This window comes from Xiphophorus couchianus, chromosome 18 (genome assembly GCF_001444195.1).
Source record: "Xiphophorus couchianus chromosome 18, X_couchianus-1.0, whole genome shotgun sequence".
Classification (NCBI taxonomy): domain Eukaryota; kingdom Metazoa; phylum Chordata; class Actinopteri; order Cyprinodontiformes; family Poeciliidae; genus Xiphophorus; species Xiphophorus couchianus.
This window is the reverse complement of record NC_040245.1, coordinates 28794021-28813099: the sequence shown is the minus strand read 5'-3', so window position 1 is coordinate 28813099 and position 19079 is coordinate 28794021. Positions and strand designations below refer to the sequence as shown.

General features: G+C 41.4%; 1 protein-coding gene across 9 annotated transcripts in view; it reads left to right on the top strand.

The window, feature by feature from the left end:
* The window catches only part of robo2 (roundabout, axon guidance receptor, homolog 2 (Drosophila)), a 389183-nt gene that overhangs the window by 337141 nt on the left and 32963 nt on the right, over window positions 1-19079 (top strand). For 5 of the 9 annotated variants that reach the window (XM_028045563.1, XM_028045566.1, XM_028045562.1 and 2 more), the window contains 6 exons: window positions 22-193; window positions 2012-2200; window positions 3055-3081; window positions 7924-7966; window positions 15784-15911; window positions 17462-17734. In XM_028045563.1, the coding sequence (XP_027901364.1) occupies window positions 22-193; window positions 2012-2200; window positions 3055-3081; window positions 7924-7966; window positions 15784-15911; window positions 17462-17734 (832 nt within the window). The remainder of the gene's footprint in view (window positions 1-21; window positions 194-2011; window positions 2201-3054; window positions 3082-7923; window positions 7967-15783; window positions 15912-17461; window positions 17735-19079) is intronic. The other 4 variants (XM_028045567.1, XM_028045564.1, XM_028045570.1 and 1 more) reach the window with 1 other exon arrangement.

The following is a 19079-nucleotide window of genomic DNA, read 5'->3' as shown; positions in this document are numbered from 1 at the left end:
TTTTTTTTTTTGCCTTCTCAGATCTGGTGTCTGGGGAACGAGACGCGTTTCCACGTGAACAAGACGGTGGACGCAGCCATCCGCTCTGTGGTGGTGGGCGGGCTGCAGGTGGGCCTGGTGTATCACGTGGAGGTCGCCGCCAGCACCAGTGCAGGAGTGGGAGTGAAGAGTGAACCTCAGTCTATAATCATCGGTGAGATAAATTGATAGAAATCCATCGCGGCCTTTCGGCGTCCACTTTTTGAGAGAAAGTGATGCTGGAGGGAGCGGGGGGAAAGCAACCAAACAGATGATATTGTTGAAACGGTGTTATTTGGAAATGTGCTCTGACTGTTTGTGATTTATGTGGAGCTCTGGCAGATTTTCTCTGATTTGACCCATAACTGATGACTTGGCCTGCAGCGTGTTCTTATTTCCCCAGTGTCACTCACATAATCCATCTCTGAGAGCAGAACACTGAGCTTGCACTCATAATATAGTTTTTTTTTTTTTCGTTTCCTTGTCTTCAGAGCGGCCTGCGCTCAGACGGCTTTGACGGAACAATGTGGATCAGCGTCTTTTCGGTGCGTCGCAGCGTTTGTGAATAATCCACGTGTTTGTTACCTTAAGAAGTTAGCGGTGTTACAGTGAGGTACTTTGTGATTCCGGTTGTACCTTGCTCCGAGAAATATTTGTCAAGCCGGCTAGCGGGAGCTGACGTGGGATTGGGGATCAATAGAGACCGTGGCGCTCTGCTCTCATTTCATGCGGTGTGTTGCAGTGGCGGTGGAGTGAATTAGAGGCTGAACAAAGCAAACAGCCTGATCACCTGGGGCTTTGCTGTGAGCTGCTAGACTTTGTCTTTTCCAGTCTGATCATTGTGTTTCACCTCACATCCTTTTTTGCTCTTTATCCAGTTTTGACGGTCAATATCCTCCTCTAAAACTCAACAAAACCTTAGATGAAGCACAGCAACACCAGAATGTCTTGGAAAACGTATGCAATTTTCGATTCAACTCAGACGCCTTTATTTATCGCAGAGGGACAATTTCAGTGGACATGAACAGTACGAATATACTCAAAAAGCCTCTTTAAATGTCTGCCTCTCCAGAAACAAATCTCAAAATATTCTCTTATGTCTGGGTCTGTATCTGGAATAGCAGAAGCATATGTCCATGTCACTGGATTGAAGACTATAATATTATAATGAACTATAATACGGTATGAAACGTGTTGCAAAAGTAGTTTTTGCTTTTGAGCTTGAGTCGTCGATACAGTGAATTTGCTTAGGTTGACAGGAAATGTTGGTTTTCTGCCTGTATTTCTGTAGTTCTGTTTGTTCATATCTGCACATTTAAAGCTTGGGGTATGGACGCTTTCTAAAAGAAAAATGTTTTTCACATATTTGTTCAAACTGTCATCGTATTGTGACAGTATGGTGTGAAACAGATAATCTATTAAAAAAAATCAAGCTCAGTTGCCTTACCATGAATGCTAGGCTAGCTAGCATGGCCACTGATGATGGTGGATAAATGGTTTTCCTGTAATGGTAAGCTGTTTCTCCACCATTAGCACATTGAGCAGCGCATACATGAGTATGCTTAACAGCGAGAAGACCCTCCTCCTGGCTCTGATTGGTTGTTTCTGACTGGGAGCGGTGCATGTCTTCAGACTGCAATAGTAGTTCAGGGAGGAGGAGGTTCATGAGTTGTTCCACAAATAACCTGTCTCATGTTGCACTGTAACAACATTTGGACAGTTTTAACAAATACGTATAAAAAAAAAAACATTTTTACATTTCTCCAGCTCTTCTAAAAATGATCAAGACCTGCTTATTTTTAGCTCTGGTTCCAAACAATCCTTTGTGTATTTCTTACTGTGAACAAACATAATATTTCAAAGTCACGGAGTGCTTCATAGACAACTGACGTTTCCCGCGGGAGATTTAAAGCATACGTAGATTTTTTTTCTTCCCTTCACAGCTTGGCACTGCTGCGTATTAATCTCGTCTGCTTTGCTTGCGTGCCCTTAGGGAAAGAGTTCCGGGACGTGATCATACACGGAAACCGAAACAACAGCATCACAGAGCAGATAACGGATGTGGTGAAGCAGCCGGCCTTCATCGCCGGCATCGGAGGCGCCTGCTGGGTCATCCTCATGGGCTTCAGTATCTGGCTCTACTGGAGGAGAAAGAAGAGAAAGGGTCTAAGCAACTATGCAGGTTAGCAACGGCTGGCTGCTCAGGTGCCTGAGCAAAAATGATGAAAAAAGGTCCTCCACTTCTCTCTCTCTCTCTCTCTGTACTAATTTTTTTATTGTTTTTTTTTCTTCCTCTCCCTTCAAAGCGAGAATGTTTTATCATTAGATCATTATCCATCAATACCATAGCCGCTGCTAGCGATATCATCAAGATGAATGCTCTGTTCCGGCTCCGCGGGGAGACACATGTTAGCTCAGATCGTTTCCGGCAGGCTGCTGGTTTTTTTTTTGTTTTTTGACAATTCCACACACAGACTTATTAGCCCAAGGTGGTGGAGTCGAGGTGCCACAACGGAGCGGTTGGAGCCGCAGCTATAGTCCGGCTCTACGCCCACACACTGACCCTTACATGTTCATGGTCGATATCCCCAAGCCAGTCCGCTTCCTCTGCCAAGTGCAGCGGCTTTCATTACAGAGGTGGAAATGGAAATGCACTCTCTCTGGGGTTTTTTTCCTCTCCTTATTAATAATCAGATATTCAAGAAAAGCACATTTAAGGGAATATATTTGCTCATTTTTCCGGGGAAAAGCGTGAACTGCGGCATTGATGTTTGCTGTTTCATCTTCATGTGCTACATTTTGTGTTTTGTTTTCTGTTTTATTTGTGGGACCTGCTCAGCGGCCCCTGAGCCGGCTGCTTCTCTGGCTGCAGCGGTGCATCTCAGCTCCACTCCCCCCTACACACACACACACACACACACACACACACACACACCCTCATGCCAACACACGCCAACACATCCCCCCCTCTCAAAGCACTGCTTTGCTCTGCAAGCTTTTTTAACACAAAACGTTTTCTGTCTTCTTGTTTTGCAGTTCAGTCCTTCACCTTCACCCCTGCAGGTACTGTTCATTTGTCCCATCACCTCGCCCTCCTCCTCACCCTAATCCCCTCCTGAGCGCAGAGTCATCCTCCTATCCGCTTTTACTTCCCATGCTCGGACTACAACCCTCTTGATCATGGCTAATAAAACCAATTTAAACATCACACGGGTGGAAACATTTTAACCTGCCAAACATTTACAAGTCAGTTTTTGCTATTAGCCATGATTTTTATACCTGCATACTGAAACTGTTTTCCTTGCCAAGCCTAAAGCCGATTTTATTTATTTTTTTATTTCTGTCTGTCTTAGCGATCTGGTTCTGGTTTCCGAGCTCGGTTTCATTTTATCCATCTTCCTCCTCCTGCTGAAATGTTCCTTTTAGTTTTATTTCCAGTGATCAAATCATGCTGTGCTTTACCTGTCCACATTCCTCCAGTTTCATTTAGGCATCTGACTTTTGTTTATTTTTCTTTTTGCCGTAACATCTTTTACACAGAGCTTTGGGCTGGACCTTCTCAGATTCCTTGGCTAAAATCTAATCTTAAAGGAGCAGTGTTGTGTATTTTACAGACACATGGTGCCATTTTATAGCGCAATCAAGTAACTATGTTGAGTTTATTTATTTTTCTATCTCTTTTTTTTTTTTACTTTTCCATAAACAAGTCAGAAATGAAGAAAAACACACAATACTGGGGACGAAACTAATTCAGGAATATATAAACAATATTTATGCACGAGCTTATGATACCTTCACTTTGTTATAGATAAGCATCATCCAAATGTTGAACTGACATCTTGAACAACTTTAATGTTTGAAAAAACACAAAACCCTGGCCAATAGAAGTAATAAAAAATGTTCCTAATACTATTAAAAACTTGTTTTTAAAGTTATGGAAATGGTGTATATATATATATATCACATAATTTTAAATAACTATAACTTTGTAATTTGATGCCCTGCAGACCACCCCTGTCCACCCTGTCAGTTCCTGACAGGGCTTTCCCCACTCAGTTCCTCCAGACTAGTGGCAGCAGTAATTAGCAAACACCCGTTGGAAGTGGAAGTTTGCTGATTTCATTATATGTACTATTTCTCAGTCCGACGCTCCTAAGAAAGGTTAACAGCATAATGAGAAACATTGTTGTGATAATGTGCTGAAAAGGCAAAGTGTCAGAAAGAGCAGGAGCTTCTTAAAGAGACAGAGGCCCAATTTCAAGTTGTCAAATTAAGAAGTCAAATTACATTTAAGTTATTTTTGATATATGCAGCATTTTTATAGTAACTGAAGTTAACAGTTACTATGATTGTACTATAAAATGTCACTATGTGCCTGGAACATACATATTACTGCCCCTTCTAAGTAATTTCTGAACTTTTTAGGGACATCAGATACAAGTGATGAATGCCACACTTTAGATTTCATTTTGTAAAATTGTTTTAGAACCATTAATCCTTTTGCTTCCACTTTGCAAGGGTTAAGGTTACACTATGTTGTGCAGGTCATTACATAAAATCCTATTGACATTTGTGGCTGCAAATGACAAAAATGGGGATTTTTTGGGACGCCTCGCTTTCCCGCCTTAACCTTAAATGGAAACAATTTTGTCAAAGCATGCATGAATATGAATGTGACCTCTACTTAATATAAAGCATTAAATCAGCACATTATGAAAGATAAATAATCTTTGCAAAAACTGTGCGGTTTTCAATCAGTCTTCTTAAACACCAAAGAGGAAGCAGGTTATTTTGAAAAAAAAAAAAAGCTTTTACTGGCAAGCACAATTTTAACGTTCAGTTCAGCAGAGATCAAAAGCTGAGACTGCGGGGTGATATTTGGAGCGTTCATCAGAATGTGATCGAGGGGTTTTATACTGCTGCTTTCTTTCTATTGACAATTAGCTGATGTATCGAGTGTCCTGTCTCAGCGCAGTAAAGCTGTCGGTACACGAGAGGTAAATCACAACACTGGTGTGGCACACAGCCAGCAGGAATTAGATTTGATGGAAATTTTATATGCTGATTACACTTCGTCAGCCCCCTCCCCAGTGCTGATGCTCATTAAAGGGGATTAATCTGAATTCATATTGGAGAAAGTGCTTATCCAGCCCAGCCCGGACAAGCCGTGTCAGTCCGGCTAACATTAAAATGCGCCTCAGCAGCCCAGAAAAGGGCCAGCCTTCAGATGGAGACTTCAGAAGCGTCCTCAGCCAGCTCCTGTCAATCCTCACCCAGACAACGAAGTTTCCTTAAATGCAACTTCTGCCGGTGGAGGAGCAAAGAGCTCAAGGCTTTGGCTCTGGTTGAATCAAGATGTCTGCCTGTCTCAAAAGTGGAATTTCTATCCTCACAGAGCAAAGTATTCACACCATTTGGTCACATCCCAACCACAAGCTTCAGAGCATAAAGCAAAACCTTTTATACCATTAATGTTCAGAGCGCCCAAACCAAAGCTGCAGAATGTAGCTTTTATAAAAAAAAGTTACATATTTGTTAAAACAATCACTATGTTATGACAGAATATGAGACAAGTAGTCTAAAAATATCAAGCTCCTCTGCCGCCACTTTGTGGTCCTACTGCCATCTGCAGAAATACACAGCTCAGTCAGAAACAACCAATCAGAGCGAGGCGGAGGGTCTTATCACTGTCAATCAATCTCATGTATGTGCTGTAGCTGTGCTAATTGAAATGAGAAACAATATACCATTTCACGAAACTGTTTGTCTACCATCATCTGTGACCATGCTAACATAACAATAGAGCTGCTCACACCTTCCAGCCCCAAGGTCTCAACTACGCTACTCTGGCGTGGCTAGCTGAATGCTAAGGCTAGTTAGCATCATGGCAGATAAACAGTTTTTTTGTAACGGTAAGTTGTTTCTCTACCATTTCCACATTTAGTGGATGGTATATGAAGAGGATTCTCAGTGCTAAGAACCTCTTTCTTTCTGGCTCTGATTTGTTGTTTCTGAAGCTTTTGGAAGGAACCCCAAAAGGTTTTTGACCCAAATCATAATTTAAAAGATAATTATTCCTGATACTGACCAGATGGGTATAAACTTTTGAATTCGAAGGAAGTTACAAAAAACGATTTCTAAAATGGACATTAAGCTAATTGAAATAATGTCGGTCATTTTAACTAAGCTAACACAAGAACAGTTTGGTTTGAGTTAACGTCAGACAGAAAAAAAAGTATTTTTCAGTATATGTAAATATCTGGTTTCAACTGTAGGTAATGCATATTTTACCCATTCTTCTTTGCAGAATAGCTTAAACTCAGTCCGATTGGATGAAGAGTTTCTGAACAACAAATTTCAAGTCTTGCTTAAGATTTTCAGTTAGATTCCATCGTAGCATGGTTTTGTATTTTTAGTGTCACTGTCTTGATGGAAGGTGAACCTCTGCCCTCATCTCGATACTTTTGCAGCTCAAAATACCCCACATACTGTACATCACACTTTCAAATTTTAATTTGCAAAACAATTTCGCTCTAATTTATTTCAGTTCACATGAAATCCCCAAAAACCAATTGACTATTTCTGCAAGGTACTGAGAAGGTTAGAGAAGTTCTGATAGGGATTCACTGTTTTAGCGACTCCCGTCTGCAGAGTTCTCATCTGTTTAGGGAGTTCCTCCTGGCTCTCGTCTGTTTCTCAGAAGAAAAACTAAACAAAACATCGCTTGCCTGAGCTTGTTCTGGAATCAACTTGAATGAAACTGGAAAAAACAAAAAAAAGAGGAAGAATGTCGAGTCTTCCTCTCTTTAATCTCCATCTGTGAAGCAAATGAGCCAAATTACTAACAGCTTTCCTTCCCCTCTCTCTCTCTCTTTAGTAAAGCAGTCCTCTGATATCTTTCCTTTTTTCTCATTGGAATGAGGTGAATTCCATAAACCCGACGGTTTTCGCTGCAATCCATTGAAGTTCTTAAAGGCTTAGAACTTTCCCTGCTGCTTTGTCATCCTGAGAATGCCTCAATTTAGGAGTTTTACAAGCCAGAGGGGGAGTTCTTCCTTTTATCTCTGCATTTTGTTCCTGGATCAGACCACATGCATGGCTTCTGGGGATTCCTGCTAGCCGCATGACCGGTGTCTCAGATAAAAAAAAAACTCAAAGTGATTAATGAGCCCTCTGCCTTTTCTAATCATTTTTTTTTTGTTGGAGTTTAATCACAAATCTGATAGTGACTCGACAGCAAAATCAAATAGATGAAATGAGTTTTGCTTCTCATCTGGCACCTTGTCCTTGAAGAGCACATGACATCTTGATTTATGTAAATCGAAGCGATATGCAGGCTGAAAAAAAAAGGCACCAAAGACATCGCCCGCAGAGGGACAACCGAAACCCATGGTGAATGCATTAACAATACAAAACAAAAAGAATGAGCACTTTGCTGCTGAAACACAAGGGCAAACTGGACCAGACTAGTAAGATAGAGCTCACCGTCTTATTAGTAGTAGTGCAAAACTCCTCTGAACTTTTTCATATGTCTTAGTGTTATAAATATAAACTGGAATGTCTTCTTGGGTTCTTTGTGACACAACAAAATGACACATTTCCTTCAATATTTTTGATAGATTATTTGCAATGTTTGGAGTGCGTTTATATTCTACCTGCTTCGCTTCAACATAAAAGAACTGTCTAGTCATCCTAGTGCCAAGCTTTGCAGCGGAAAAAGAGAGTTTTGTCAAAATTGGCATGTGTTCCATGAAGCGAATTTGTTTTGAAATGTCAAATTGCGCAATTCTATGGCTTCCAAAGGGTAAGGACGGCTTTGTGATGTCTTTAAAGCCATGTTTGTATCGCCCATAAATATAATGCTTTTTTTCTTTGTCCTGTTTCTTTCCTTTCTCCTGCCTTTAGTGACGTTCCAAAGAGTCGACGGCGGTCTGATGAGCAATGGAAGGTGAGTGCTGCCACCAAAATAAAAGTGTCTGTTCTCGAATCCTCTGGCTCACGCAGTCTTTCCTCCGGAGTCACGCATGAACTCCTCGGCAACCGCTCCCGATTCTAACGCTGATAAATGACTGATGGCTTCCAAAGATTACCAATACCCGTTCTAATGCCTACCGCACAGGCCTGCCTCTCCCCCCATCCCCCAAATATACATCCCTACCACATCTCCATTTATGCATCAATAGATATACTCATAAATCTCCTCAGCAGAATTAACAGAAACAATTTAAGCAGAGAGAGGCTTTTATTTTGTCATTTATCTTCCGCCTGCTGGCTACGGGTAACCCCAAAGCCCTCTTGAGTGATAAATTTCCCTGTCACCTTGCGTGGGCGGCTGGGATCTGAGCACATGTAATAATGTAAAAATAATTACCCAGGGGAGAGGTGTGCGTGTGGATGTGGGTGTGTGTGGACATCTCCATGCAGCCCTGCTCCGTTTCAGTGCGTGTTAGTGGAACGGGACGAACTGCAGTGAGCAGGGTGAGTCTCGGTGGCACCAGTCGTCCTCTGTGGGGATTCATGGGACTCCCTGGAGGATCCCAGGTTTCTGCTTATCACATCTGGCCCGGGGCAAACCAGCACATCTCCAATGCTCACTGAAAGATCGTGACTAAACGTGACCCTGCTTGTCTTTCTTCTTCTGGGAGGGTGTTCATCCCATAATCTGGCGTTTTTTTTTTTACATCTCCTGCATCAATGCAGTAAAAGGGCGATTTTCACCCAATCGTTCTGCGAGCTGCCAGCAATCCCTTAATGAATTAGCCACACCACTTGCTTGTCATGCCGCTTCTCATCTACTTTCTGCTGTTATGTTTTTCTTTCAATTTTCCACATAAGCGGTTCCAATTCTCACTCCGTGTCTGTAATTTTTTTTGGGGTGGAGAGGATGCTTTAGAAATCTTTTGTCAGCAGCCTCTGAACGCCATAATTTTCTCGAGATGCACCAATCAATCGGCCAGAAATTCTGGGTTGCACAATTTTCCCCTGATTGGCTGTGATCAGTGATCAGCAGGCCAAACGCTGCAAAATCAACTTCTCCCGCTTTTTATTAAATCCTAAAATACCCCGCTATGTTCCGTCTGTAAATGGAAATTTCAGTTATAAGACCTATAATAGTGTTATTTTTTTTTTAAATATGAAAATGATGACTGACGGAAGACGTGTTGTCATGGCTGCTTTTCCCTGAACAGTGGCACTGCTAAGGTTTTAAGGTGGCCCAGGTTGAGTATTGCATCGCAAGCAGTGCCTTACTACTACTGCTTTATTCATAAATCACTTTACAACAACATATGTGACAAAGAGCTGTACAGATAAAATGAAAGAACATTTACAAGTTGGAAAAGACAAAAGGAAAAAAAAGACGATGATGAAAACAAAACACTTATACAAGCAAAAGTCTCAAAGTGTGTTAAAAGCCAAGAGTTTTAAGAAAAGTTTACAATATAGGGGCATTCTAACATGAAACAAAAATAATTATTTGCTATTCCCATCATTTTGGGGCATCAGTCCTAACAGTTCTGTCTCCTCTGATCTTCAGTGGCGATTAAAGCAGGTGTTGGTATTTGTGGCGTTGTGAGCAGGTTCCACCTCCTCCTGGAAAAGTACATCAGCATCTCCATAGCATTCCAAGCAGAGTTAAAAAATACACAGTGCTGTAAAATTTTCTGTTAGACATCTTTGGACTCGATAAGATGCAGAGCACCAGCATCAGCAGGTGACACGGCCCCTCAGATCATCACAGGCTGTGGAAACGCCACACTGAACCTCTAACAGCCTCTCCCACCTTGATTTTCAAGTAAAAGCCAAAATATACTTTTATCTGTAAGGAGGACTTTGGACCTTCTGTCTTGTTGTGGAGTACATTAACACACGTAATGCAGCGGTTGGAGCCCATGGACTGAATACATCTGTGTGTGTTGGCTCTCAAAGCGCCGGCTCCAGCTGCAGTCCACATGTTCTTGACTAAACCCTGCGTCACAATTGTCTCAAGACTACAGTTGCCATAATTTCCAGACTATAACTGCTAATTTTTTCAACACATTTTGAACACTGCGATGTGGGTAATATGAGGATTTTCATCAGCTGGACTGCTGCATGATGAGGAGGACAGACACGCTAAAGAGTGAGAAGAAAGTTTCATTAAAACAACAACAAAGGAGAGACTGAGGAAATGTCTGTGAGGCCAGGGATGATACTGTTGTAGGACACGCACAAAAACCATCACCAGTCCTAAACGAACACAACCACATGCCTAAAAAACATCATTCTCACAACGTCCCCCTTTGTTCTCTGCTTAGCTGCTGCTCCTTCCCCACACCGGAGCCTGCTGTGAATTCTAAGGCTAGTTAGCATGACCATCAATGATGGTGGATAAACAGTTTTCCTGAAACAAGCTAACTTCACTATTAGCACATTGAGCAGTGTGTACACAAGGGTGATTGACAGCACTAAGACCCTCCTCCTGGCTCTGATTGGTTGTTTCTGACCAGGACTGGAATATTTCTGCACATGGCAATAAGAGCACTGGGAGGAGGAAGAAGAGATAGATTCTTTTCACAGATTATCTGTCTCATGTTATACTGTCACAACTTAGTGACAGTTTTAACACATATGCAGAAATCATACTGTTTATTAAAGTTACATACTGCAGCTTTAAGGGACATCTGTGTAATTTATCTTCTTTTTGGCAAATGTTTCAGTGGTTTGAAAGTTTGTTAGCTTGACCACTTAGCCACATTTGGCTTAGGGAAAAAGCACCAGCCAGCAAATAAACAAAAGTAAACTACCCCATTACATTTGATTTATTTATTTTGGATGTACATGCACCCACCCCTAAAAACACACTCATGTACACCCCGGACGTTGTGAAACAAAAGACAATTTTTATTAATGTTTTTTTCCCCACATTTTGTTGATAATATAAGCTAAAAAAAAGGAAAAAAAAGTCAAATGTGATAAAACATTTTTTTAAAAACTCAAGACACACAACATTAACACCTGTGGCATTTTGACAAGTGTGGAATATATATTTATCTTTTTCTCTTCAAAGTTAATGTTGTGCCTTATATTCCGCTGCTCTCAATAGTCTGTAAATTACGGTATCTCTACTGCTGGTGCTCTTTTTTTTTTTCAAAAAATTTATTTTTTTTTTACCCCTCCAGGGGGTCTTTTGTGGGCTCTAGTGTATATGACACTAGGCTGACAGGAAAGGGGGATAGCAGAGGGGGGAAGACATGCAGCAAATGTCACTGGGTCCGGGAATCGAACCTGCGACGGCCGCGTCGAGGACTCAAGGCCTCCAAACGTGGGTCACACTATCCCCCACGCCACCACAGCACGCCCTAGTGCACATTTTTTGACACATTTTAGTGACCTTTTGTGGATTTTCTTGCATTAAATATGTTTTTTTACTGCTATTATGTAACATTATGTAATAGTCCTATTTTTAAGATTTTTTTTTTTTTACTGAGATGCGTCTGTTCTTTATTGCATTAAAGAGGATCATTTTGTAATCTCAAATTTTTGATTTGGTTTCCAAACTACTACTGTAATCCTCTGCACAGAACCTGCTGCCATCTTTCTCTTGTATGCATTATATTTTGCCGAAGAAAAATACTTTGATCAATCTTCATATGAATTGATAGTAACCATCACCAGCCTGCGTGATGCGTCTCGGACCTCGCTGTCGAGCCTTTGGTCTGCCTCTGTTAGCCACTCTGATGCCATCACATCCCAGATGTCAACGCTCCCATCTGTCCTGAAAGTGAATCTGTGAAGCTGATGATATCGGGCAAAAATAATAATAATAATAATAATAATAATAATAATAATTTGTTGCATGTAATATTAATTAGACAACGGCAAATGAAGCCACATCTGTTTCCATTTTCTCACTGGCTCGAGCCAAATTGCCCTGACTGAACAATTATACTTAATCGATCACAAAATAAATGATTCATGGAAGATGAATAGGCTGCAGATTGTAGAGACCTGAACAATTTGGCTTTGGCTGCTCAGTTAAAATTGATAAAAAGCTGATAAGGGTTCTTTACCCCCCTCCTCCTTTGCCAATAGGGAGTTAGTAATTAGGAGCTAGTAATAACTTCCTATCTCCACACTGATCAATGTTTTAGCAGAGCAGATTCACTCCTTTTGGCAGACCAAAGCGTGCTGAGGGAACAGGTTTTAATAAATCCGTTGCCATAGAGATTCCTATCCGTCCCAGGATCCGAAACCTAAATGAGATCATCTTCTCGGAGGGTTAATCCACAAAGTAATCTGTGTCTCCCATTGTGTTTAGATAACATCTGTACTTTAAATTCAAGTTTAATCAACTGGTCTGCCGAACCATAAACAACAGATTTATACAGTCGGTTTGGAATGAATCTGCCTTGCTCGGCGTATTTATCGGGAGCTCGGCGTCGGCCGGGTTTGCCGCTATTTATGGATTCACTCTCGTTCGTCGCAAGTTACTGAAATGTTTGGGAAGGAGGAAGGATTGTTGCTCCTAGTCGAATTTCATCTCCCAAGGTTGCCATCCGTCCACGGGTTGGACGGAGATTAAAAGTTAAACGTCAACATTTCATCAGCCGGATGTCCCCGAAACCTTTCCAATCCCCCCTACACACAAACACACACACATAAACACACACCTTTAACAAATACCCTCGGTAGAGATCAGTCTTATTGTAATTATGCTTTGCCGAAAACCACCGCGTGACAAATGCAAGGACAATACAGCAATTTCCACCTTCTGCTCCTTCCTTTCCAAGTGCTACTTAAAAGAACGAACAATGCCTTTATACTCAGCTATTTTTTCTTCTTCTTTTGCAGGGTGAAAGATTTTAAAATATACAAAAACAGAATGGGGATGTGTAGATGTGTAGTGGAACAATAAAAGGAAAATGGGGTTAGGAAAATATGGTATGGTAAGAAAGAATGATGGCAGCGGTGGAACGTGGCAGCCAGAAACAGAGGTGGAAGTACAGGGAGAGATGTATTACCCTATAAAAGTGCATGTGTCTGATGCACGACCATCAATTTGAATGACTTGTCTCCCCCGAGGGCCTGCTTTGGCATTCAGGAGCCACAGCGAGGGCTCTTAGCCCGTCACCAGGACTGTAGTTCATTTGAACTCCTCCCTTTTGCTGAACAGCTTTTCTCATTAGAACCGGTAGCTGAGACGGAGAGCGACTGCAGCACACCCATTACCTGGCCTTGTCCTCGGGGTTTGACTCTCTCCTAGTGTCTGGGAGCCAACACATCACCCTGCTGGAGCTCAGACAATGAGCCCCGCCGTCAGGCTGCCAGCTCTGACGCTAACTGTGTCGCAAAGCTTCGCTGGTCGCGCATTCCATAATGGGCTTCAAATAAAGCTACAAGTACAGAAGGAAAATGTTTATATTTCAAATATTTTCTGGACTTTTTTTAAAAAAAACTATTTTAGCCCATTAATATGTTTTGATCCAAGACGCTTCATTGTAGCTTTGTCGTGCTGGGAGGTGAACTTCTCTCCAAGTCTCAGATCTCCTGAATCCTCTAAAAGAGGATTTTATTTTAAGAGATGCACGACGTTGAACTCCGTCAACCTTCTCTGACAGATTTCACTGTTCTAACTTATTATTTTAGTAATTAAGTAATCTATTAATTATTCTGACAACTGATCGAGTAATCTAATTAAAAGTTGTCCAGTTCTGTAGCATCTACTTACGCCAGTAAAAATAAAGTACTGTGGCCTACCTGGGAAAGTCATTAACCGCCATCTTCATCGTCCTCCTTACAGTAACACCTCTAAAGTCATCTTCTTCTCCTGTGTCAGAATTGAACAGTGTCAGAATTAGTTCATTGTAGACTTCCTCAGTGCCACCCGTGATCTGTGTGACAAAAGTCACAGCCTATTGTCCAGAAATTAAGGCATTGTTTAGGATTGAAGAAAGTTCAACTTTAGGTTTCCTTTAACCAGAGAACCTTCTTTGATGTTACTGAAATATCTCAAAAAAGAATATTGACTTTCTTTCCACAATGCTTTGTTGTCATTGATCCATAAAGGCCGCATTTGTTTACCTTAACATGAATAGATGTCTAGTCCATAGATTCTACCATCTGAGCTGTGGATCTCTGAACACTGAACTCTTGACTTCTTTTTATTGTTCTCTTTGCCCTTTGTCTTTCTTTCCAAGAAAACGTCCCTAGAAAACCTCTAGGGCCTTCACCAAACAAATGTTTTTATGCTGACATTAATCTACACACAAGTGAGAACCATTTGATAAACAAATGACCTTTGAAGGTAATTATTGGTAAGGGAGTAAAGAGGGCTGCACACAATATGTGTTTTTTCTAAGTGCAAAATGTTGAACTTAGACTTAGACTTAGACTCACTTTATTGTCATTTTGCATGCACAGGGTGTATACAGAACGAAATTTCGTTGCATACGGCTCAGGACAGTGTTTTGAGGTTCCAATGTTGTGAGGTTATTCCAGAATAAAATAAAATACAGTATAAAATATGAATATAAATATGAATATAAAACATAAAGTGCAGGACTGACAGTAAAATGGAGGTTACTTAGCTATGTATATGTGCAAGGTATGAAGTGGAGACCAGTTTTTGAGTGCAGTCCAGTTAAGCCTTGCTTTTTCACTTGACAAGTGTTCACTACTTTAAAATCCTATTAAAACACACTGTAGGTTGGGGTTTCACACATTTTATTAGCATTTCACCGACTAACTCAACGTGTCCAAATGAACATAATCGACAAAGACATTTAGGTGCCTCCTCTCGTACACCTTGACCTGTGTTGCCAACGGTAACAATCCTCAGAAGTTATTGTCCAGAACAGCATCCCTAACGGCCTCCCAGCAGTCACCCGTGACAAAGTAAAGTCTTGATGGACTGTTTTACAGTCCGACACGGCGCCTGTTAAAGGGAAGTGTCTGCTCCTACATTCTGGTTTCCACCACAATGCCGCGATGCCACCAGCCCTTCAGTCCCCTTCAAACTCTGTGGACATCTCCACTCTGGATTAATGAGAAGACACAGCAGGATGGGTTAGGTTTATGGTATACATCACTGCCATTATCTGCTCCTGCACATGTGTGTAAAAGGCAAAAGTGGGCATTAATGTATGTATCCACAGTGTGTTTTTGCATAAATAGCTGAATGAATGTGACAAAGGCACTGCAGGAGAGAAACAAGAAGAAGAGCAAACGGCTCTACTCGCCTGAAGGGATTCCAACTTTCTGAAACCAGAAATGTTTCAGAGTGCTGTTTCCCCTAGAAGGGTTTCCTTTGGCTTATCTCACAGAAACATGTATTATTTGGCTAAAAGTAACAATTAAACTAGTTAAATTTAATCAGACTGTTCACACTCTACTGTTGTGATTAATCACAATTATTCACTATGCTGAACTTTGCAAGCTCAAACGTAAATATGCACATTTTCACCTTCCCCTTTTTTTAAAAATCTACCATGGCCCTGATACGCTGTTATATATTCAGGACGTTTTATTTCAACCAATTTAGAAACATCTTTTATAAACTGCTTTGGTGGCAGGTTAACTCATTGTTGCAAAATACATACTACCTGGTTTTTTTAACAACCAAATTTGCCGCTGAGCACACTAATGTGAAGCTCCTCGCTTTAAACTTTTTAAATTATTGCTAGCTTCAACTTATGTATAACGTCCTATATTTTATTTTTTCCAAATCCAGAAATCTTATGAAAACATATTATGAACATTGTGTTTCAACCTTTTGTTTTCCTCCAGCCGTCCAGGCCTGCTGAACGCCAGTGACCCGGGCTACCCCTGGTTAGCCGACTCCTGGCCGGCGACCAGCCTGCCCGTCAACAGCAGCTCTGGAGGACCAAACGACTTGACGAAGTTTGGTCGAGGAGGTGAGTGTGCTCCAGATACTTCAAAACTAAAACCGCAAGAGAGGAATGTCGGCCTCCCTGCCTTCCTTTGTGTTCAAACGGAGCCCCCGTTGTTTACCATGAACATCTACGCATATGGAATGCACACGTTGGCGCATATTTCATACGTATCCGGACATATTTATATTTCACAGTAGACAGCGGCTCAAGCATTAACAGCAGGGGGACTCCGCTGTCACCAGCCTGAGTGATGGCAGCTAGTCCAGCTTGGTGTCATTGGCCATACTTCAGAGTAGGGGAATGTGAAGGGGAGAGGCAGGCGGGGGGACGGATGTTTGAAAGGATGATCTTGAGCAGCGAGTCGTGAAGGACAGACGCAGCTTGACTGGTGCAGATGTGGACACTTCCGCCGTGGCTTTACATCATCTCCCCTTCACTGGGCATGCAAACCGCGTGGTTTCTGTTTCCCTTGCTCTCTCTTCATCTGGTGCAGCAGGCACACGCATGCTAAACATGGCCGTTACTCCTCATGTGCGGGAACGGAAAAGGGAGGGTTTGGAGATATCCAGAGGATACCAGGGGGCAAAACACAGCTCTTCATCCTAAGAGCGAAGAGGCGGGGGACATTACAACCAGCTTTATTTTATTCATCTGAGTCTTCAAGTGCAGTTCCTCTGTCTGTCTGTAATGTTGGGTGTGTTTTTGTTATTTGGTCTTGAATTTGACTGATTTAGGTGTTTTACACCAGATGTTGAAAAATAATTAAAGAATTTTGAAATAACTTGCAGTTTAGCTAGCTAACTGTTAGCATGTACCTTCCAATTCCACTTGATTCCCATCTCCCTTCAGTGCTCTGTCTGGGATTTCCTTGATTCCTCTGGTAGAATTTCAACCGGGCCAATCAGCAGGCAGAAGAACAAGTTGTGATTGATGACATAAATTTTTTTGCGCTGGTAGTTATGTAGTCTCCCTGTAGTTTTAGCAACAGCAGCGTAGGGAGTGAGCGAAGCTGTTCCGTCTGTGTTGGCCACACCTCTAAATACTGAAACACATCAAGAGCCATCTTGTTCAACTCACCACTTCTGTCTTTGCAGTGGAGGAAGGTTGTTTACAGTGCAGGCAATTTCCAGTACGCTTCATAGTATCAAATTGTGTGTTATATGTCTATTATAGCCAAACATTAGTGATTGGGTAAAATTTTAAACTTTAACAAAGTCCTCTCCAAAATCTAAATATTTCAAAGCAGGTAATGCTTTAGTTTTAACTTTTGTGACTTATTTCTGGCAAGCATTGTTATCAGCCAATGTTTTCCCTCCATAATGTTCTTTAATAAGAAAGTTAGTCATGAAATTTGACACAGTTTCAGCTATAGCTTTTCTTTTGTTAGCTATTGCAAAGAAGCTGTTGAAATAACAGATATTCCACCTGATAAAATGAGAACAAGAGAAAAATCATTTGATTTTTCAAAATATTTTCTGTACTTCATCTTACTTTGAAAAATCTTCAAGGCAGCATCTCTAGTCAGCATACGGGTTAACCCTGAATTAGCTCCCTCTTCTTCTCTTTACCAGATCTCCCCACTGGACAGGGAGATAAAACGGGCACCATGCTGTCCGACGGAGCCATCTACAGCAGCATAGACTTCACCACCAAGGCTAACTACAACAGTCCTGGTCAAACATCCCAAGCCAATCCTTACGCCACCACTCAGATCCTCCACTCCAGCAGCATCCATGAGCTGGCTGTGGACCTGCCCGACGCCCAGTGGAAGGCTTCACTTCAAGCTAAGCAAGAAATGGCAAACCTGGGCTACTCCCTGCCTGACAAGAACTCCTGCAACAACAGTGAGTCAAAGATCCCTCTCACACTTTTAGCATTTCAGATTTTATTTCTTCTAAGACTTTAATATAGACACATTGCAATGTGACATCATGCGCACAAGATCCCACCAACCAGTCCCCTGCTGGAGGGCAAAAAAACTGTTCACTGATGATGACTACCAATAGCTTTAGCTGTCAGGTTGTCAACGTTATGCGCAAAATCTTAAATGTACGCATGATATATGAAAGAAAAAGGGATGCAGTGCTTTGCTACTAATTGACAGCACAATGAAAACTAGATAACAAAAACTTTTTCCCCAAGAAAAAGTTTTTATTAAGATTAAAAAAATAGCAAGGGAGAGGGAAGTTGGCGGAGGGAAGTGGGTCAGTTTTGCTAGCTTGACTTTGACACACTTAACATGTAGATGTGTTGTGGAATTTGGTGTGTTTCGGTTCAGTAAAAAAAAAACACCAACTCTTACAAATCATCAGTAGAGCGGGTGTTTAAATTGGCTAATCAATCACCTCTATGTTCAGATATCACTTATTAATAATTGCAAAATGAACATCAAGCCTGAAAACGTGACACTGTAACGGACTGAATGATTTGTTCTTTGTGTGGGATGTTTTTAGTGTCGAATCCTGACACATTAGTTGAGCTGTGGTCAGTCAGTTGCTACGGTAACAAGTCTGTGTGTGGCAAAGTCAACACAGAGTGAGAAAGGGGTCGAATGCTAGTGGTTTTGAGTTGTTTTTCTGCGTGATTTTTCCCTTTGCTGTGGCGCGCTGCACTAGATTAATGCTATCGACATCTCCAGGTTTCATTTCGTTAACAGAATTTTTCTACTGCAGTAGTGCAGCTATAGATGGCAAGTAAAAGGATTGTCTTTTTGCCCTCCAGCATTGTGCCCATGCGCAAAATTTTCATATGTGGCTTCACAAAACAATAGCATGCAACGTGTCTATATCTGGCCCTCAAAGTTCTCTCTTTTGTGAAGGAAGTTGAACTCAAGTTTGTTCCGTTGTAAAAGCACAACCTATTGGTGCTTAAACTTAAACTCCACCAAAAGGCTGGAAATCCCTTCTAACCTCACTGTGGTGGAAAGTGGATGTCTTTAAAAGTTTATTTGTAGTTATTTTCTAGCAGTCATCATATTGGTTTCTGTGGTTGAGGTTAGATAAACCATGAAAGAGCTACACAGCTGAGCCATCCATTAATTTCCTGCGGAGTTTTCATAGCGAGCCTACTCCTAACTTAGCTTTAGCATAATTGCCAATCTGTTTTATATTTCCTAATATTGAAGAAAATCATCTAAGATCATTACCATGAATTTGAGAAGGTTTTTTTTTTTTAAATTACACTATAAGG